The following is a 22,357-nucleotide window of genomic DNA, read 5'->3' as shown; positions in this document are numbered from 1 at the left end:
ATATATATATATATATATATATATATATATATTGAAGCTCCTGTGTTTGACAAAACACGCCACACTCGCGGGGGTAAAGGAAGACAGGCGTTTATTGTGCAGCAGCCTGCTGGATAGCTACAGGGTCCATGGAAAGCCTCTGAAGATTCAGATGCCGAGGGTTCGTCTTGCAAATTCCGACGCGTTTCGAAGGTTCTGTTTCCTTCTTCCTCAGGGAAATGACGAACATCACGTATGGTGTTTTCAGGTACGAGTCCAGTTAAATATATGACACGCCCCTATTGGCGGGCTGGGCTGATGCCGCGGTGTCTGCTGGAACAGGTAATCAAGACAGCCTACCTGTTCCAGCAGACACCGCGGCATCAGCCCAGCCCGCCAATAGGGGCGTGTCATATATTTAACTGGACTCGTACCTGAAAACACCATACGTGATGTTCGTCATTTCCCTGAGGAAGAAGGAAACAGAACCTTCGAAACGCGTCGGAATTTGCAAGACGAACCCTCGGCATCTGAATCTTCAGAGGCTTTCCATGGACCCTGTAGCTATCCAGCAGGCTGCTGCACAATAAACGCCTGTCTTCCTTTACCCCCGCGAGTGTGGCGTGTTTTGTCAAACACAGAAGCTTCAATATATATATATATATATATATATATATATATTTTCAAGCTCACGTGTAAAAACACACTGCACTCTCGGGGTTTTCAGTCCAAAAAGCTTTTATTATCACATGGACGCGTTTCGGCGTGTCTGCCTTCTTCCTGCTCGTTTTGATAGTGCAGGCAAGCCAGCGAGGAGGTGCTTTAGACAGTAGGGAAGCATTCCCATTGGTCAGCACAATCACGGGGAAAAAAGTCAATGCCTTTATTGTTACCAGGTGGTACAGGAACTCCCCACGGTCTCGGGCGATTCAAATAGGCGATGAAAGTCTGGATGAAATTGACAGCCTTGCCAGAGACCTTTTCTCTAGTTTGTAAATAACGTCTATTTTTTATATTTATATAGCCTATAACCATCTACTCACCCTGACTATTTCAACGGTGTATCAGGTGTGTAGATTGGCGCATTGGCGCCGTGGTTCCCGAGTTTTTTCGCCTCAAAGCCTGAAAGTTCTTACTTTATTATAGTAGTATAGCTATATATATATATATATATATATATATATAGATATATAGAGATAGATATAGAGATAGATATAGAGATAGATAGATAGATAGATAGATATAAAGATATATGGATATATATATATATAGATATATATGTATATAGATAGATATAAAGAGAGAGAAAAAAAAAATCGCTTGCAATATACCTGTAAAGAAATACAACACAAGGCAGTGTGTAGTTTCCTATGGGATTCATTCAACTGTTCCTCTTGATAGAAGGTGTGCTGTAACAAGACACATGAAACTACCTGGATCACAATACACTCAGCAGGAACAAAAAAACATCACCAACATGTTTGTGAGAGCGAGTTCCAAACCGTATAATAACATACCCTTCACAAACTCCTTTAGACTTCACAGGGGGACGAGGGTAGTCCATACCGCTCACGAGCATACCCCTGTTAATAGGAGCCAGAGAAAACAGCCCACCAATAAATCATCACACCTTAGAATAAATGGAGTGCGTGAAACATTCACTTCATTCTTCCTTTTCCCATATCCTCACACTCTAAATGTAAGGCTCCTTGGCCTAAGGAACTGTAGGACCTTTAAGTCCCGGTCTGTAGCAGAAATAACTCCTCCAATGTGAATGTCAATAACCTAGTCCCTGTTGTAAATGAGTCTAGGACCCTAGTGTAAATTGTTCGGATTCATGCCCTTATATAGGTATACATTATCCAATACTTATATAGGCATAGAAATCAGTACCATATTTGGCCTGAGCCTTGCAGCCCAAATACGGCATGGTTACTTCCACTAAGTTCCGAGAATCAACAACGATTTCTTGGAAAAACCCGCCTTCAGCAGCTAGGGACTTCCCCCTGCTTGAATATTGATTTATCCAAGAAATCCTGGAGTTTTCAAAGAATTGAGTCTTTGAGTGACGTTATTAAGGCCGATCATGCGTCAAACTCGGCACCTTCAAAGTATAAATATGCCTAGGTTTGCCCACACAAACACACGGTGGTTTGGAGCAGATCGACTATCTACTTGCCCGATGCCCTGCAGCAGCAAGTGCCGAAGGAAGCCGACCCTCCAGCTGACGCACTGAGAGACTGTCTTTTCTCCTGCTGAGAAATCCAGCTCCAGTGTTTCCGGGCTACCCTTGAGGGTATCTGGGAAATCGAGTCCTGATAGAGAGATACAAGGCCTCCTTCATTCTAAAACCAAGGTACGGAGCTGATTAGACCTCTTGGAGAATTCTAAGAATAGATTCCTGGCAGAGAACTACTAAACTTAAGCTACTCCTCACTTACTTCTTCCCTTGTACTAGACTTAGGTTAGGTACACCGGGGTAGGCGTATTTTAGAAAGCACCAGTTGAGTACTTTTAGTCATTATTTTATCACTGTATGTATTTTATACATTTTAGGCAACTTATGGCTTAGAAACCATATCATGCTTTTACAGTACTACTTTATAATACTGTTTGTATTATATGCCTTATACTTTATGACCCGTATTACGATTGTAGCAGTACATTTCTTATGCTTGAGAAAGAAGACTGTTCAATAAATACTTTCATTGAAAACGCCTGTCTCTCTATATTCTCAGAACCTCTGGTGAAGCGAAGCATGCACGATTGACTAGGCAAAATAGCTATCTATTGTTTCCGCGACTCTGGAGATTGATTTCTTATTCTTGGGAAACAAAGTTGTCATGTTTATGCGGTTGTCAGAAACTAATCCCCTCTTGTTTATTCGAGAAAATTTCTAGTGACCTCTGAGTTAGCTATAAAGGGTAAAGAGTGCCTTCAAGGGAATTTGTTTCAAGTAAGTATTTCAAACTATTTAAAATCAATTATGTGGTCAAATTAATGGTCCCAGAATGAAACATTCAGTCATCAATTAGTTGCATTAATTTAAAAAAAATGTGAGCAATTTGTCAAAAAACAAAACAACAAGACTAAACGGGTGTATATGAAAAATATTGAGTTTATCATCACATAGAAAAAGGCAAAAGTTTATCTGTACAAATATAAGAACAGGACTACAGGAATATCAACAATACATCAGTATATAACTCTGTAGATCCTGATGACACCTTTCCTTTTTAATCAAAGTTTGTAAATGAATTTTTAGTAGAAAAAGGCGATGGTCGACGTTTCGGTCTCTTATGTATCCATCTGCAAGACCATCCTCTGTATTATTTATATTTGTATTGCCCTCAATAGGCCAGACAGTGTCAGTTTCCTTGAAACGACTGGAGTATAAAAAGAAGTAACGGTCTTCGTGTTTATGGAGTCAATCAAACAATGAACAGGCGTCAGGGCGACAGGTCAGTGTAGTGGCGCATGTAGTAAGGGGTTTGTCATACAGTTAATCGCAAAATTACGCTCTTGATATGAAAGAAATTCGTAATATAGTCACGGGGCAACTTGAACGCTCGTCTGTTGCAAGTCTTAATCCACAGCAGAGAGTTGTAACAGTTTAACCAGACAATCGTAAGTGTCGAGACGGAAATAAAATCTCCTGTTCGTAGTATAAAACACGAGGCAACTTGAATGCTCTTCTGTTGCAAGTCTTAGTGCATGACAGGGAGTTGTGGCAGCATCACCGGACGATTGTTCATGTCGAAACTACTACTCTGAGTTAGCTAGCACTCACTATTAAGTTTAATATATACGATAGAGACCTAGTCGACCTCAGTCCTACGTCTAAACTATAGTATATGTTATTCCATTGCGCAGAGCCTATTGGGAATATAGGAACCACACTACAATAATAACATACCCTTGACAGACTCCTTTAGACTTCACAGGGGGACGAGGGTAGTCCGTACCGCTCACGAGAATACCCCTGTTAATAGGAGCCAGAGAAAACAGCAGACCAATAAATCATACCAGCAACAATGTAATCATCACACCTTAGAATAAATGGAGTGCGTGAAACATTCACTTCATGCTTCCTTTTCCCATATCATCACACTCTAAATGTAAGGCTCCTTGGCCCAAGGAACTTTTAGGACCTTTAAGTCCCGGTCTCCAGCAGAAATAATAACTCCTCCAATGTGAATGTCAATAACCTAGTCCCTGTTGACACACAGGCCAAGGTGAGCAGCAGATTGCAAGATCGGGGAAGTCAGAGGAGGATGCAAGGAATCACTAGGCTGAGGAGACAGCGTTCCTACCGCAAGAGCCTGTAACGACGGCTTCTCCAACTACAGGAAGTCCCGGAAAGCCAAGAACTAAGATTTATGGAATAAGATTCTCCGTGAGCGGGGCAGAGCACCCTTACCTCACCAGTGCAAAAACGGCGACGTTCTTACTTTGCTGCAAACAAAAAGGGAATTTCCGACTCAGTTCCTTAGTCCTTTCTTCATTTTCTAGGCATTCGTCATCACCCCAACGTCCGGTTACTGAGGTTTATGGGAATCTGAGTCCTGCGATGTCCGTGTTCCCCTTATCTGTACAGGGATTAGATACTCTGCGCTGTAAGTTGAGGAGCCCAGGACTCATAGGGCGCGCTCGAGCAATTCGCAACAGACCGGTATGGATACACTCTACTAGCACATGCGGGATCCACATCGGATTCCAGAGGGGTGGGGATATTAGTTAGATCCTCCGTTCCATTTGTTCTGGGTAGACTTTGGCATGACCAATCAGGCAGATTTGTTGCACTGACTGGTACATGGGAAGGCTTGGTCCTTAAAATCTGATATATATATATATCTCCATGCTGATACCCGGCATTGAGTGCATTACAATTGGACCTGCCATCAGGCGTTCTTCTAATGTGGTGGGTAGGGAGCATGAATGTCACCATTGACCCAGGATGGGATAGAGTATCAAGATCAGATATGGGACCTGGTACAGAGCCCTTACGAGCCTTGGTAGACTCGATGGAACCGGCAGATATATGGCATGTGCACAAACCTGGATGTAGGCAATTTACCCTTCACTCAGGAGTTCACGGTGGGTGTTCCCGTCTAGACCATCTGCTGACACAGACACACTAGTGTGGATTTATTCCGGAATGCAACCCATAAGGCGCAAGGTTTTTCGGATCATTCGCCTATCAAGGCGCTGCTCCAGTGGCTGGCAGAGTTAATACATTACCACCCCAACAGGCCCCCTTTCTCTTTCAGGATAAATACTCTAAGGAAAAAATACGAGATCGTAAGGAACAATAGAACCAAGACAATGTGTGGACAGCCGGCTCAGCATGTGCTTTATGGGAGGCCTATTAAACAGCGATGAGGGGATATGCCTGAGCTCTCGCTGGGAGGAGGAGGAAGGAACAAACACTAAAATATGAGGCCCTGGAAAAAGTTTGTTGGGCTCAAAGCAACAGTACTTAGTGGCAATGTCCCTGACCCCCTTATTAGTCATCAAATCAGGTTAAAGCAACAGGAAAGGAAATAAGGGCTATATCAGAAGATAGGGCTCAAGCGCAGGCAAGAGCAATGCAAAGACGACTTAATGATGTGGGCGATAGAGCCAATGAAATGATAGCCTGGTTGGAGTAAAGAGACAAGCGACGGAACTAAGGGCACGAGACAGTGATGTCCACTATGCTTTTTACGTTGGTTGGCGCCGGAGTCCCTAGTCGCATGGGTCCAACATGACCCTTTGTGGCAGACATAATGGGAGAGGGTGGCTTGGAGGAGAAAATCATATTGTATGCTGATGACTTGTTACTGGATGCCATGCGCCCCCGTTTTACTGTTGGCAGGTTGCTCCACATACTCCAACTTTTCGGCAGTTACTCTGGGTACCAAATCAACTGTGGCAAATCCCTCCTGTTTCTCCTGACGGGAACTGCTCTGTCCCTTCCAATGTGCGGAAAATACAGCAAACCGTTAGAACATCTGTTTCTGCTAGACGCACAAACAATTGTTTGCGCCTGGTGAGAGACTACAAAATTCCTCATATGGGGAGACAAGGTGACAGGGAGGACTCCACTGTGAGGATAGTGAACTCTTAAAGGAGACGAGGAACCTGAAGGAATTCCGTAAATGAAGCCTGCTTGGGATAGATCACCTTGGGGATGTCTGAAGGGGCCAGGCCATTATTTCCTTTGAAGATCTACAAGCAGAATACCAGATGTCTGCAGCGGAAAGGTTCCACTAGTTACAGGTGCGGGTTCATATCCTCAAGGGAGAGCAGCTGCCAGATATACACCTCTAGAAAACAGGTTTGTGCTAGACCCAATGCAAGATAACCACCGTCTTGATATACCTAAAGATTATAAATAACACACCTGACACACTGGGCACCTTGCGGGAGGGATGGGAGGCAGACGTGGGAATGCTGGAGTACGATAATTGGATGGATGCTCAGGGAGGTTGCTATAAGGGAACATTTCCGCCAAATACAGCTCCGTGTTCTTCGTAGATCCTATTCCTCCAGAACCCTTATGCTCCGACTTGGCCGTTGTGGCACCGACCAAAGCGCCAGGGGGTGTCAAGAGGTGGGCTAATTTTTCCTAGTTCTGTGGACCGGTCCAAAAATCCAACGATATTAGGGAAAGATAACCAGAGTTACGTCTGAAGTAGTAGGCCAGACTATCCCACTGTGGGCTAGATGGCACATGCTGTGTGCGACTGGGGCAGCAGCATGGCCGAAATATCTTAAGACATGGCTGATGGTTGTGGCCGCAGTAGCTGAAAGGAATGTAGCTAGTACCTGGGGCTGGAGCAATCCCAGCAGGTGGTAGATTGGAAGACAGATTTAGGCTAATGCTGTGCAGTAGAAAAAGTAGTATTCCAGAGCTGGGATTGCCCACGAAAATGGGAAAAGGTATGGGGCCAGTAGGTGGTGTAGAGGAGTTACTAACGGCGCTTTGGTTAAGGACCACGAGGATGGGCCAGTGAGTTAGGGATTAGCTACATTAGGCAGGGTTATAGACGTCAACAATATTGACGTTGTTTTATATCCACACTGAGTCTTGGGTGCAAATGTCAAGGTATAATCTCCTGTACTCTGTGTCGTTCCGTTTTAATGTATAATAACTTTTATGCTGCTGGGTATATAGTTAATAAAAATGTATATTTTTAAAAAGTATACTGACAATCACTTCACCTTGAGACAATCATACCTCTTATTTGCTACTGAGTGTCATGTGAAAGTAAGAGCCTTCAGAGCTGTGCTCTATTTTCTCTTTGGCAGTTGGATTTTTATTGAAACAGAATCTTACAGTGTATGCACAGTTTGGGGCAAAAGTGTATAAGTAATGCAATTTAGTTAGAGGGGAGAAGAGGGTATGGGGAAAAGGTATGTTACACATAGAACGAATAAAACCAACTTTCACAGTGCTGTGTATCTCCCTAGGCAGAAAGTGTTGAAAGCCATTGGGCTTGGTCGCTGTAGGGAGAGAGAGAGAGGAGGCGAAGGGTAGCAGCTGCCTGTTGTTTTTTTTTAAAATTATCTTTCACCATTGATAAGAATATCATTGATGACAGTAACATGGAGTAGGACACCATCAGTGACTGCACCATGGATAGCAAGCAAAATGAAGGTGACACTGGAAAAGGTCTCTCTATGGGCTGTTTTCTTTCAGATACTTCTCCAAGCAAAGTACCTCTAGAGCTACTAGAAACAGAGCGCTAGTCTCCAGCAATTGCACACGTACCTCAGAAAGCTGTATTTTCAAAGGTTCAACTTGCATGAAGTACTGCAACTGCTCTAGTAGTGGAGTTTTATGGTGTCACTATGGTTCCAAAATACATATTGCCATTTCCCAATCAATCCCACGGTAGAGCAGGCTCTCATGGTTTGACATAGCCAGATGGTGCCACCACGTCATGGTCCTGCCCGTCTTCCTGACGTGTTCTCTGAGGGTATTCTCCAATATGCATGACCCCATTCTTCATACATTGACAAGAACGCTTGGTGGTTCCATACTTTCCAACAACGCGTTCATCATAGGAAAATCTTACTTAGCAACCAAAAAGTTCTTGACATTCTGTTTGATGGTCTTTCATAAGTTGAGCTCATTTCTGTAATCAAACACATCTTGCCTCATCCCTTCAACCTATATTCAGTTCCTGGAAGCAGTCCTGTAGATGAGACCAAGGAAGCATATCAATCAAGTAGAAAAATGCACAGATTTCAGACTTCAGACATTGGTACGGCTGGTTCAGACGATCTCTCATTTTTCAAATCCTTGTTGAGCATGTCATCATCTTTTATAACTCTCATTCCAAACTGTTGACTGCAGAGGCACCCTTTGCAAGATCAATTAGATACTCACAGGGTGCAACATATTGGATCCTTTGACAAATAAGATTAACACCAACAATTTAACTAGCACTCCCCTGGTGGTTGTTTTAGGCCAACAGTTAAGTAGGCCTAACCTTCTTATAGGGCCGAGCTCAATTCATCATAATTACAGAGGCATCTATCCAAGACTGGAGAGCCCATTTGCAGGAGATTGAGGACGGCGCACCGGGCACTATACATGAAAATGTTGGCGCTCAAGAAATGCATCAGGAGAGGCCTCCCATTTTTTTCACATGTTTTGGTAAGGGTCGACAACAGTACCTCAAAGTTGTATATAAACAGACAAAGATGAATTAGATTACCACTGATTTTATAAGAAACACTCCACTTATGTAACTGGACTATCAGCCACTATATCTCCATAAAGGCCGATCATCTGCTTAGAATCCATTACCAGTGCATGGACTCTCTCAGCTGTGGCATGACGGTCAGTCATGAATAGAAACTGAGCTAGACACATCTTGACATAATTTTGTGTCAGTAGTTTCACAAATGACACTGAGTCTAGTTCCAAGCGTGTAGTAAAGAACCCATTATATCAGTTTCAATAGGAGACAGAATACCTTTTTTGTTTTGTTTAAATTTCTTTTATTTGTTTTATAGGTTAGCCTAAGGTAACGCATATGATGTCCAATCTTTAAAGGCAATTTCAACATAGCCAACAGACGATATATAGTTGCAGCTTCAGTGTGTTCTGAACAATTTGGGTGCTGAAGTCTTTTCTGCTGTCTAATGTCTTAATGTGGGTAGTGATTGATTACTGCTACTGATGCTGACGGTCTTCGTAAAGCAGGAGGAATTGAGGGGGAGGAGAAGGTGGGGTGTTTAATATATGAACTTGCCCATCAAAGGTCCCTGGCATTCTCTGTCTCTGTCATCCACCCACCCCACGTCTGTATCGGAATCCACCTTACCCTGCTAAATTATTCTGTTTGTGTGCACCTGAGGGGGGACTGGGATCGTAGGACAAGTCAGTGGACTAGCTGTTAATTCTTGTGAGTGCTCCCTGTACGCAGCATCTGAGGCTCGCTCCCCTCCGACAGATGTCTTGAATGTCCTGGAGTATTGCATCCCACGTGCTTGCTCTTGGGAATTTGTGAAGTCCTAGAGCATCCTCACTGCAGAAAGTCACAGTTTCTGCCTGCGCCCAGTTTGTGACCGAGCACAACCATGCTTCCAGGGGTGGGGGCTCCGAATGCTACCAACGTTTAGTGCTCAAGCGCTTCTCAGTAAGCAACCCTAGATCTATGAACCTAGATGTCACCTTCTGTTTTTTGGATCTACGATAGAGGCCTAAGAGGCACACTTCTCAAGTGTTCTCCTCTGCACGTTCAGTGCAGTCCACCAGGTTAGTAATAACTGCAAGCCAGTAGGCAGTGACAGCAGTGCAGCTCCACAACATATGGATTAGGTCTGCAATCGCCAGAGGTGACTAGGACAAAGAGCTTCCGCTAGCTGAAAGTATTTGTTTATCTTGTCTGGCGTAAGGTATGCTCTGTGTACTATGTAGTACTGAATGAGACAGAATCTGGCCTTTCTGGGGACAAATACGGGCCCTTACAAGATGTTTGCCCATTCTCCGTTGGTACTTGGACGATGAAGATCAGCGTCCTTGTGACGTCTTAGGGATGTCAAGTTCTGTCCTGCGTGTGTGTGCAAGGATTAAGGAAACTACCTTCTGAAATGTCTCCCTGTGCTCATCACGTGAATATACTGAATAGTGAGTTGTGTTGTGGGCTCCTGTCTCACATGGCCCCACAGCGTCCAAAATGTCTTGAACAGGGAGGTATGGAGCAGGAACTGCCCTCTTGTCAAGCCGTCCTCAGTCACCAATACAGCAAAGGGTGTTAATTGTCCGTTGTGATAGAGATCATTCAATGTCTGAACCTCCCCCAGGCGGAAAGCTTCACCCTGGTAATGCCAAATTATCCTCACAGTGTGCCCGGTAGAGGCAAAGTGGGTGCTTATGGAATAATGGCACTAGTGAGGTATAGGCTACGCTTGAAGCATCTGTAAACCACCGGCAGCATCAGCTGATCGGGCACTACACCCTTTTACCCTGGATGAAATTGCCACAAGATAGATGAGCGTCGATGCTTGCAGATGTGTGGCCGTGTCTCCCAGATACTGCCTGCTGACCCATTTGGCCACCTGTTACAGCTGCGCTGCTAGTTATTAGTGTTTCATATTAGGAACAGCGAGTCCCCCCCCACCCACCCGAGCCCTCCACCACCACCCGAGCCCTCCACCACCACCCACCCCTGCCAATTGGTAAATGTAGCTTGGACAGTACGACTCGGCATGAGCCATGCCAGATAAATTCCCTCATAGTGCGTTCAAAAGAGCAGAAGACAAGGGGGGGGGACAGACATATAGCGGTAAGTTAGTGAAAAAGTACAAGAGACGGGCAGTACCACCATCTTTAGTAGTGCTCTGCCAGAAAGTCATCTGTGATGGCGGTTATCGCACTCAAGATGTCAGGTTGTCTGATTGATGATGGATCCTGTACACCAAATAGCGAAAGACAGCGGGTTGCCACTGCACGCTATCACCAATAATAACCAGTGTTGGATCCAGGTCAGTCAGGTCAAATGGGTACCGACACAATTTTGCCCACTTTTCGTGCAGACCGGGAAGACATGCAAAGTCAGCTGTTTTCCCGACATCATCGCAGGGTTCCCTTATGTCTTTAACATAGAGAAGGAGCTCATCAGCGTACAGAAAAACCGAGTGTGCTTTGTCTCCCAATGGAATCCTCCAATCAACTCCACCTCGGCAGAGGGCCAAAGCCAGTGATTCTATAGCCAGGGAAAATACTAATGGGGATAACTGGCACTCCTGCCCTGACCACTAGTCACCAGTCCAAACAGATATGGGCGCATCTTAACCCTGTGGGTCTATAGAAGTCGGATCAAGAAAGCGATCGCCCAGACCGTATCGAGACAAGGCAGTAAATAAGTATTCCCACTCCAATGTGTGAAACACCTTCTCCAAGTATAGCATTGTGCACCCCAAGTGTGATCAGCGTTCCATTGAGTATCTGGCCACTCGAAAGAACCGGCGTAAGTTGAGGGATGTGCTGCCAGATAGCACAAATCCATTTTGGTCGGCATGCACTAATGGTGATCAGCGGGGCCAGGCGATCTGCCAGTATTTTAGCCAGAAGTTTGTAGTCAGTGTTTAGGAGTGCTAATGGGCGGTAGAAACCTAGCAAGTCAGGGTCTCTATCCGGCTTGGGTAATGAGACGAGTAGGGACTCCCGGAGTGACTCCGAAAAGTAAAACTATGCCTCCAATGATGCCTTATCCAGGGCCAGCAGGCAAGGAGCTAGCACTGAGACGTAAGCTTTATAATACTCCGCAGTTAGGGACAGAATAGGTTGTTTTTTAATGCACATTGTATTTGATCTGTCATTTGCAGGTCGCAAAATAGAAGCAGAAGCCAATATTTCAAGATAAGTAGCAAATCTGTGGGGTGACTGCAAGATGTGCTCAACACTTGACAGATGGAAATAGAAATAACAGTGGGAATGAAAAAAGAATGAGAGGCTAATAGCGTGAGAAAACTAGAAAAAAAGGAAAGGAAATAAGACTACAACTGAAGAAAAATAGTCAGACGGAAAAGAATGGACCAAAATGAAAAGAAAGGCGGGAAGAAAAAGAATGGGTGGAAGGAAAATATAGGGAGAGCAAAAAAAGGAAGAAAGTAGGGAGACAGGAAAAGCAGTAGGGAGGAACTTCAAATTAGGAAGAAAAATAGGGAAAGAGAAGGAAAGCAGAAAAACAAAATAACAAAAACAAGGAAGGAAGGGCATTGAAAGGAAGGAGAGAAAATAGAATGGTGCATGTAGAGTATGGTGTAACCATGCCTCCATAGTTACAACTTATGAGAATTAATATAGGTTTGTGAATAGGGCCCCTACAGTGTAGTATATGTGTGTGTAATGCCGCTATGTCAGACAGGATCAACGCTGGTGAGGAAGACGGTTGGATTTGGTGCGTCAGTATCCAGTCCTGTGTCCTGCTTAGTCGCAATAAAGTGTTACTTGCACACTAATGTGTAGTGTACTTACTACACTTAACTGGCGACGAGCGGAACTACCACAACTAGGCCTAGTTCTCACGTACCTCATGTATGCTCCTTTTTAGCCGCTACATATTTGTCCCCTCACTTTGTTTACCATCAAAACATCTTTCCTAGTGACTATTTCATCTGCCTGAAGGGTGTGTGAGTTGCAGGTTTTATCATCCAAGTTTCCCTATCTCATGACATTCCCCGATAAGGTGATGCTTCGCACCGAGCCTCTTTTCTTCCTAAGGTGGTGACCCCATTCCATCTAGGTCATGATGTCCACTCTCTTTGCTCCTCCACATCCCTCTGAGGAATGTGAGCATCTCCATTTCCTGAACCCAAAAAGGAGCATTGTTCTTCTACCTTGACCGTACAAAAGAGTTCCACGTGGACAACCAACTCTTTGTGGGTTATGTGGGATCAAAAAAGGTTGTGCATTCCAGAAATTAACCATTTTGCCCTCGGTTGTTACCTCTATCAAGATTTGCTATGCCCTGCCTAAGAGCAGTCTCCTAGGGGCCTATGAGCTCATTCTACCAGGGGGCAGGCTGCAACCACTGCGTTAGCTCGTGGAATGCCAGGCTCGAACATGAGCTTCACTGTACACATTTGTTAAACATTACTGCCTGGACAGTCTGGTCCGCAGGGATGGGCATTTCACCTGTTTAGTCCTGCAGGACTTTCTAGTCTAGTAATTTTACTGCAGCCCACCGCCAAGAAGTATGGCTTGAGTATCTATTCAAAGGTAAGGAATCTGAAGCTAGAAGTTTCTATCAGATGAACAAGTTACTTACCTTCGGTAATGCATTATCTGGTAGAGACAATATTTAGCTGCAGATTCCTTAGTGACCCACCCATGCCTCCTCGCTCTGCTGACTCATTTATAGGACTAGGGTTGATGGCCTTTTCAGGGCCCTAGGGGTCTCCAACCAGTGGCTCGTAAGCTAACTCTGAGTAGCTCAACTGTGTGCAGACCAGCTTATTAAATTAGAAAGATTTTGCTTGGTTGAATTACTATACATATAAAGAAATTGAAATTATACTGCTCAGATAATATTAGTAGCTGTTAATGTGTTTTATTAAACATAAGTAGCTCTCAGTACAGAAAAGGTTGGAGACCCCGACTAGTCAGTTTACTTCATGGCTCTGTTCTTCTGACCTCGAAAACATAAAAAGTTATTGCCATCAGCGTGCCTGAATTACACCTATATAGGTGACTGCGACGTCCCATCGGGCGCCAAGGAGGCCACGCGGAGATGAATAGAGCCACTCAACAGTGTGCAGGGGTAGTGCTCACACACAAGTTTCCATGAGAATTTCAAAGGTAAGGAATCTGCAGCTAGATATAGATATTGTCTCTATCAGATAATGCATTACTGAAGGTAAGTAGTTTTTTTTTTTACTTCCTCAAGTAAATCATCTTGGTTTTCAGACATTTGGCTAGACATGCGAGACACAAAACCCACCCCAGCATTCTTTTTTTCCCCGTAAGTACTCCATTTTATATATGAAATCTGACATTCTCATTGAAATTTGGGCCAACCGAGATGACACATTGTCTATACCCACATTGATCAACACTTAAATCGGGCTTATGGTTGCATTTAATAGTAATTTCTTTCCCCCAAATGAATGTACGAAAATATTCGAATTCCCCTGCGCACCCTAAACTTCACACTCTATCATTACATACCTTTCTTCTGCCAGAGAAAGAGACCTTGAAGCGTACTCAACAAATATTTCCTTCCCTTGGTCAAATTAGAACCCTGGATGGTTAAAATCGTCAGGGATTGTAAGTGAAAAGCAAAGTATTACAATGATAACCATAGTATGAAACTTTCAATTGTCAAAGTGGGACAGCGTGTGATGGTTAAAAAACCTGGAAAAGTATCTAAAGACGTAGTAGGTTCTATGAACTGCCACGTGCAAGTCAGGTGACGAAAAACTCTGTGAGGTTAGAGAATGGTAAAGGCTTTAACCACTTCTCTCCACATATCAGACAACTTCACCGGCTACCTGTAGCTAAAAGGATAGAGTTTAAGTCCCTAACTCTGGTATTTCGGGATTTGCAAGACGGTGGCACAGGCTATCTTAAGCGTAGGCTCTGCCTATACCAACAAGAACGCACGCTGAGATCTAAACTCCCAGCACCTGCTCTGTGTACCTCGTTTTGCTAAGTCCCTTATGGGTGGCAGGTCCTTCACTGTGGGTATGGCCAGACTGTGGAACTCCCTGCCTTCCCATATGCGCCTGATCAAGTCCGAACATGAGTTCAGAAAGACCTTGAAGACTTGGCTATTCATCCAATGCTATTACCTCGGTTGGACCTCCCTCATCTGCTGTTGACTGCGAAGCGCCAGGACACCTCTGCTTTAGGTAGCTGTTGCGCTCTACAAATGCTATTATTATTATTATTATTATTATTATTATTATTATTATTATTATTAATCCTAAAAGAATAGCGTTGTATGAATCTTGCAAAATTACTAATGGCAGTAACAAGATGGCATGGTTGGCTCATGTGGCAGTGCAAAAGAAAAGTCCAGTAGAGTGAAGTGTGGAGTAGAAAGGGATGAGGAGGTATCATCTGATGCTCTGCGAAGTGTTTTAGTCAGATGAGGGGGTGGTAATGTTCTTTTTCAATTTAGGATTTTTTCCTAAATCCTATCAGTGTGTACCCCTACGATCTGAAATGCTGTATCATGATTCTTTGTCATAAGATGAGGCTGAATTGTTCATGCTGTCCTGGGTGTTCATATCGCCCTTCTTTTTTGTCTGTACCTTTTATAATTCTGCTTTATAAAAATGTTTTGAACAAAGTGTGGGAAAGGTACTCTGAAAAGTGTGAACTTATTTTACCTTCTTTACATTTATATTGCATTGATAATACCGTTTCATTTATATTGCATTTAACAAAAAGGCAATGTTAAATTGCAGCATTTTTATATACCCATGTAATTCTTAGGCCTATACTGTACGTGTGCTTCGGACATATTCAGCCTCTTTTTGTTTACTGACACTTGTCAGTGAGAATTCACAAATGACTAGCTCAACACAAGCTCCTAGTGTATTTTATCTGTATCTTTTCAAAGACTCTTGGTTCTTGTTTGTGAGATAGCCCTGCACCTGCCAAGACTACCACTGTCTGAGTTCCAGTTTGTCAGGTGCATCTCTTCAATTGCTGTCTTTTTGATGAGAATGCATACAAAGTGTTGAATTTTGATAGGGGTTATCATACCAAACTCATTGACCTGGGGAGTAAAATGCTGTCTCAGTGAGTGCTTATTTCTGCTTTCATAAACATCTTTTTAGACTTCATGTATGCATGAGGACATTGATTTTCTTTCACAAAACAAGTGTAGTGGAAATTCCATGGTTTACCAGCCTCCATGGGTACAGTGTTCAGGCATGATTACTTGCCTTAGCTTGGCGCCCCTTCACTTGGGTATGCTTCTAATTGCATCTGCACTGTCCAGCACTTTTCAGTGCAGCTCCTTCTTCAAATGACAACTAGAGTATACCTTACAAATGCAGAGTGAAGATCAAAAAGACGTTTTTATCCGATTCAAGAAACTGCCTCTGATAGATTGACTTCTCATTCCTTGTGATAACGTTACCTCCTTTTCCTGTCTCCTCCCCCATGTGTCCCACTAGACTTGCACCCTGTACAGCGCTCTGTTGTTAGCCAGCTAGATTTGTGCTATGGAGATACATTATTCCAGTATATTGTGAGATATATTCTGGTCTTCATTTTTACCTAACTCTCATCTTCATTGTTTTCTTCATATTCAGTACTTCCAGTGCTTGCTGATCCTTTCTTATAAAAGCAGAATGAGCGATTTTTTGTGTGATGGAGATGATGATTTGTTCACTTATGCTTACAATACAAAGCATTGCTTTATAAGGTAGAACTAGCATAAGAGAAGTTAAAAACAAAGGATATGATTTGTCTTGCTTGATTTTAAATGTGTGAAACTGTCAAATCAAACTCGACTACTACAACACTGCAGATAGATTAATTATTCTCCCTACGTATAGAATTAAATTAATAGATTGTTAATTTGCATAGATTTTAAGAAGACATTTGTTTTACATTTCATGTTTTTGTATGCCAGTGGCCCTTGTGTTTACATGTTTGGGTATTTTTACCTTTAGATTGGCATTACAAATATCAGAGATCAAAAGAAAATAACTGAGGCTATCCAAGAGATGCAAGTGGAAGAGATAAGATTTGGGGACCTATCAGAGCTTATGAGCTTAGAATCCAGGTAATATTTGAAACATGTGGTTATTATGTGTGAATGGTAACTAGAAAATACAAAGCTGCTTGTGAGTCGGAATATAGATAAGGTGATCTAGCATAAGGTTGCCCGTCAAGCTCATCTGTCATTGTTTCTTGCTTACGTTCCTGATTTTATATCAATTAAGCAAGTGTGATTTCTCTTTTCTTTTCTAATACCTCATCTGAAACTGAAAGGATTCCTTACACTCTGTAAGATAACATTTAAACTGGACAAGACTAAAAGTGTGTTATCCTTTCCAAGTCCTGGTCTTTGTAATATGCCTCCAAGACACAGTTGCTTTTTGGGTTATATGTATTTCTGAATTATTCAGGATTGCTCATCACTATAATCCAGAGGTATTCCTCTTTTAAAAAGTTTTTGAATTTATTTAGATGTTTAAGTTCTCACAATTTAGATCTTACAAGTTGGTGAACACAGGCAAATAATTTCTACCAGTGTTTTACACTGTGCGTTACATGATATGAGAAATAAACTTAAGGTCACATTTGTTGAGTTGTATGTTTTGAGGAATTTCATGTGCTTGTAGGTAATTTCCGTGGGTCCTGTGTGGTTCATTTTTTAAAATTGAAATACAAAAACGTTTTTATAAACATGCAGGATTATGAAAATATATTTTTTGTAAATTAAAGAGAATATTTATGCAAGGAAACCGACACTGCCATCACTAATCCACATTGAATTTGCAGTGCTTGCAAGTAAGATGCTGAAGTGATGGAAAGAGGAGTGGACTACTTAGCAAAAAACATTCTTCCATTCAGTAATAGTAAGAGAAGAAAGACCGTGCACAAGGATGAAGCCCATTCGGGTCTTTTCTGCGATGCCCAGCCGAAGGCTAGCAATCATCTGTGATCTAGCTTCAGTGCTTTTAGGGGAGATTCTTGGCGAAGTACTAATACATTATTTTTAAATAAAACGTTTTATTAACTTTGCTCACAGGTACATAGAACACATAGCAGCTTTCATTTAGCAGGAGAGTCATTAATCACTTGTACCTACATTGGACAGGTCCAAATGTGTCATAACACCACCACCCATATCACTCCCCACTCACCTCCCCCCCGGTTCCTTGGTATTTCTGCCAGGGACCCCAGATCTTCCTCCATTTCTTCACACACCTCCTGGCCTTGTAAATAGTCTCCTCCGCCCTCTGGCACCAATCCAGATCCCTCCCCCACTGGTCCCATTGTGGGGCCTCCTGCGCCCCCCAACCCCGGGCTACATTTCTTTTTGCCACCCCGGCCACCAAGGCCAGCCAGATCTCCTTATACCTGGACCAGTCAGTCGGCCCTTTGATCATTAATAAAAACCATCTTGGTTCCACCGGAGCTGGCGATTCCACTACTATCTCCATGGTGTGACCCGCCTTAGACCAAAAGGGTGCCACGCTTGGACAGTCCCAAAGGATATGGAAAAAAGTACCCTCTTGATGGCAACCTCTTGCGCACAAAGAAGCTAGGGTCCTGCCCCATGAGAATAAGTGAATGCGCGGGTAATAGACGCTATGTAAAATTTTAAGTTGGACCAGACGAAACCGGAACCGTATCGCTATCTCACGCGGGCTCTGCAGGGCGTCCTGCCAATCCTAATCGTCAAGGGTACCCATATCCTCCTCCCACTTACCCCTGCAATGACAGCAGGGGATCAGGCATGTTATTAATCAGTTTGCGATAGTGGCAGTGGGCTTTTCTAAAATAGGGTCAAGTGAGAGCCTGTCCTCCGTTGGCGAGTACTCGGGGATTGAAGTCTCCACCGGGATATGAGAGCGCAGCGCATGTGTAAGACGCAGGTAGTGATAGTGTTGTGAGGCATGCATTTGGTATTCCTTCCCCAAGTACTCAAAAGACCTAGGGGCATCCCCCTTCCAGACATCCCCTAAGTATTCTATTCCAATAAATTTCCAGCCCTTAAAGCCGGTAAGGCTCTTAACCTCCTTCACCTGGTCACCTCACCAAAGCGGGGTCCTGCCGGTTACGGTGTTAGCCCAGCCCAGGAACTTGTTAGCCTCCTTCCAGCACTGCAGCACGACCCCTGTATGCAAGCGCAAGTCTTTCCGGTGTTTCAGCGAATAGAGAAGAGGCTCGAAAGCACCCTCCGGTTTGGTGTACCTATCCACTCTGTAGGCTGGCTCCGAGTCCGCGCGCAGACCCAGTCGTTGAGGACTTGAAGCTGACACGCCCAGTAGTACAGCCGAATGTCCAGTAGGGCCCCCTGTCGTACACCCCCCTCGTAAGTTTATTCAATGCGATTCTTGGGTAGCCCCCATCCCAAAGCAACGTCCTCAGGGCCTGGGATATGCGTCGGAACACCCCGTCCATAATACATTTCTAATGTTCACTTGGCTGCATAGAGTTTATGCTGTGTCTTGCAGTAGTCTCCATTGCCCTTAAGAAATTCCAAACAACTGCAACCAAATACACCACAGAACATATGGCTATGCTTACTCAGTAAAGATCTTGTCCTGATCATAGAGACTAGTGCTTGGGGTCAGGTGGACTCCACTATGCAGCTGATGGTGTACCTCACAGTGCCATGTCGGTTAATGGAAGTGGAAACACGTCAGCTGCGCTTTGCATCCTTCATGCAGCAACTCCAGAGCAGGACAGAACTGCTTCCAGCAAACCTCTAGACACTTGCGCTCAGCCTCACTCTCACTTGTGCACAAATCCTGTATCTGCTTAAACAGAATGGTAGGTCTGGCTTTCTCCCACATTGCACCCAAAATGTGGAATTACCTCCCTCTACATATCAGGGGATCCTTGCTTCTTGAATTCCAAAAGAAGCTGAAGACCTGGCTCTTCAACTAAGTCCAGCACTTGAATACCCTATTGGGTGATAAGCCACGCTCTAAAAATCGATTTGACTTCCCCTCCCCGTCCCCCCCCCCCCAAATTCTGCTTATTGAGGTTTTCTCATTCTCGTTACATTACCATGTACCACATTACCATTTTCAATGACTCAGTTACAATTAATATGTTATAAGTAATGTAGGCAACACACAACAGTGAATAATGAAAACTCCGTGTAGGAGGCTTAAACACCAGCTACTCCCAGTCTTGGTGTACAGTTGGACTGCGGGGGAATACGAAGGGGCAATAGCGCATGCATGATGTGGGTCCTGACATATGGGAGTGAAGTCTGTAGGTGGGAGGACTGCTGCTGGAGGGATAAATAGAAACAGCACAAGCGTGACCTGAGGGATGGGGGTTTCAGGGCAGCCCTGTTTGGGTGGTGGATCTGTCGGAAGTGGTGATGTCTGCTGCTGTCGCCAGGGTGGTAGGGAAGAGTGGCACTTGGCGGCAATGTGGGATCACAATGTGGGGTCACAAGCGAAGGGTGGGGGCCAAGAAAAAGGAGGGTGATTAAGCGTTCAAATACATTTGGAGGTCCTTCCATGAATATACTTTGAGGACAAAGCAACATGTGTCGCTTTTCAACTCCTCTCTGAGTAATCAGCCAGGCATCCACATGTGCAATGTTTTGAACTTCAGTGACATACTAACTATTAGTAAGGATGCCTTTTAATGTTTTTCAGTGTTTCCAAGAGTCTTAGAAAAAAATAAAAGGGGGCGTACCAGTAACTGCAAGCCACTACTCTGATTGTACTGGGAGCCCATTGTTCCCCATCCTTTAACAACGCATCCTCTCTATTCTCAGTGTGTTCCCTTAGGCATAGTTACACAGATGAGAGCGGGAGTGCCGACTTTAAAACCTTAAGGTTTACAGCTTCTATTCTTTAAAACCTGTTTCAGTAGAAACCGAGGAGGGTGTCTCTACCCTCTGTCTACATATTCTTCTCTTATGAAATACTAGCATATTTGAAATTTCAAGCATGCACATAAAATGTAAAAAAAATTTAAAAAAATTCATAGCCATGCTTTTCAGATCTAAAAACAAAACTTAACTTCTCTTCCTTCTTTCCTTATGCATATCTCCTAATACGGTCAGAAAACTTTTAAGAGAAACTACTGTCCTGTAACACTGATGTTCATCATTTGTATGCACCATAGATTTCCTTACAGACTGAGAAATTGACTGGAAAGTTAGAAGAATGGCTGGAGGCTTACATCCTGTAGCTAAGCTCCTCCAATGTTTGTATCCCTAGATGTACAAACGTTGATAAGGTGGAATCCCTCTGTGAACCATCATTTTGGTTCAGTTCTAGTCGTGCATTTCCTCTAACAGAGATCTCAGTGGTGGCAGGAACCAGTAAGCACAATCAATATTGAGTAATAACTTATAGAAACGTCCTGCAAAAAGATGTATGAACGTTTAGGACTTTTATCACTAAATTGTGTTGAAAAGTTGTAAAAACGAGGACATGGTGAGAAATAGTTTGTAAGCCTTCCCCTAAAGGCCAAATGAAGAGAAACGTTAACATAATGGAAAGTATCCTTTTGGAAAACATGAGCCACTGTCAGGTCTTTTCTGTGCAAACAGACTTTGAAGCCTTCTGGACCTTTCTTCAATCTTTTTAGCACTAGTCAAAATAGTTTACCATTTTACTCATTTGCTAGAGCCCACTATTCCACTGGGGATTATCTCAACACATTTTTTGAGAAGGGTTCGATAAGCTTTCATCAGATAAACGGAAGCTCCTAGTCATTGCTTTTATATCACTGGAGAGGGATCTTGCACTGTCTTTAAAACTCATAATTCTGGTATTCAGAAGTGCAAGTGCAGCACAACTTCCCCTTGGTATCTAATAGTAACTTACATTTAAATATTTTGGCACTGGATAGCTCCACTGCTGGTTGTTTACTGAAATCACGCCTGGGTCAAGTAGCACCAGGTAACTCCCCTCTCTTCTAATGGTAAGATACCTCACTCCAAACTCTTTTATATATGGCTTGTCAGGGAGAGTGCTGTTCAGGGCCCAAGCTAAAGTTCAACTTCGCTGAAGGTGATCCAGATATTGTTGAAGGCATCAAGAGTTTCTGGTTGTGAATTTACGATTGAGCCAGACTGGGGCTTGATTGACATTACTGGAGGGCCCATGTGTCCCTGTTTAATATGCCACGTCAAACAGTGTACCTGCTTTGTTGTCCTCTGCCTATGTCAGAGCAATTTTAGGCCACTAAATCTAAAGAACAGCTCTGAGTGTTTATCCATGCATCCTCAAGTTCTCTTTGATTCGTGGGATCTATGACCAGTACCCTCTCAAGATGGGCCAGAGCTTCCTCATCTTTGTGGATTTGTAGCTCAGTCACTTTGTGAGCACCCACCGTTGATTAAACGCAAATACTTAAAGGCCTCCCTTTCCTCAATAAGTGAGAAGGCTGTGCCGAATGTATCTGTAAAGTAGTAAGTGATGTGTTTAGCTATTGTTGCCCGGAATGCCAGGCCTTCCAAGGACTCACATTGGAAATGCCAAATTGATATTGTCAGTCAACTTACCCTATTGAAATGAGTCTAACAGCGGGTTATGATCAGCGAAAGTTCTGCCTAAATATTTGGTGTATGTTACATGAACACTGACTGAGTCGCAGCATAGTATCCAGTCAGCTGAACGTGTAGGTCTTGAGGGCTGAATAGTAGGGGTCTACCTTCATACCTGGGAGAATGGGATTTGTCTAGGTTTTTGTCAAGGGCATAGCTAA

The 22,357-nt window shown here is 43.5% G+C and overlaps 1 protein-coding gene across 1 annotated transcript in view; it reads left to right on the top strand.

Moving 5' to 3' along the window:
- Positions 1–22,357, top strand: part of ASZ1 (ankyrin repeat, SAM and basic leucine zipper domain containing 1) — a 1,750,578-nt gene that overhangs the window by 1,307,085 nt on the left and 421,136 nt on the right. Inside the window, exon 10 of the mRNA XM_086919410.1 lies at positions 16,612–16,724. Within this exon, the coding sequence (XP_086775536.1) occupies positions 16,612–16,724 (113 nt within the window). The remainder of the gene's footprint in view (positions 1–16,611; positions 16,725–22,357) is intronic.

The sequence above is a fragment of the Lissotriton vulgaris genome, chromosome 1_1, assembly GCF_964263255.1.
Source record: "Lissotriton vulgaris chromosome 1_1, aLisVul1.2, whole genome shotgun sequence".
In the NCBI taxonomy this organism is placed as follows: Eukaryota; Metazoa; Chordata; class Amphibia; order Caudata; family Salamandridae; genus Lissotriton; species Lissotriton vulgaris.
This window is presented reverse-complemented; position numbering and strand designations above follow the sequence as displayed.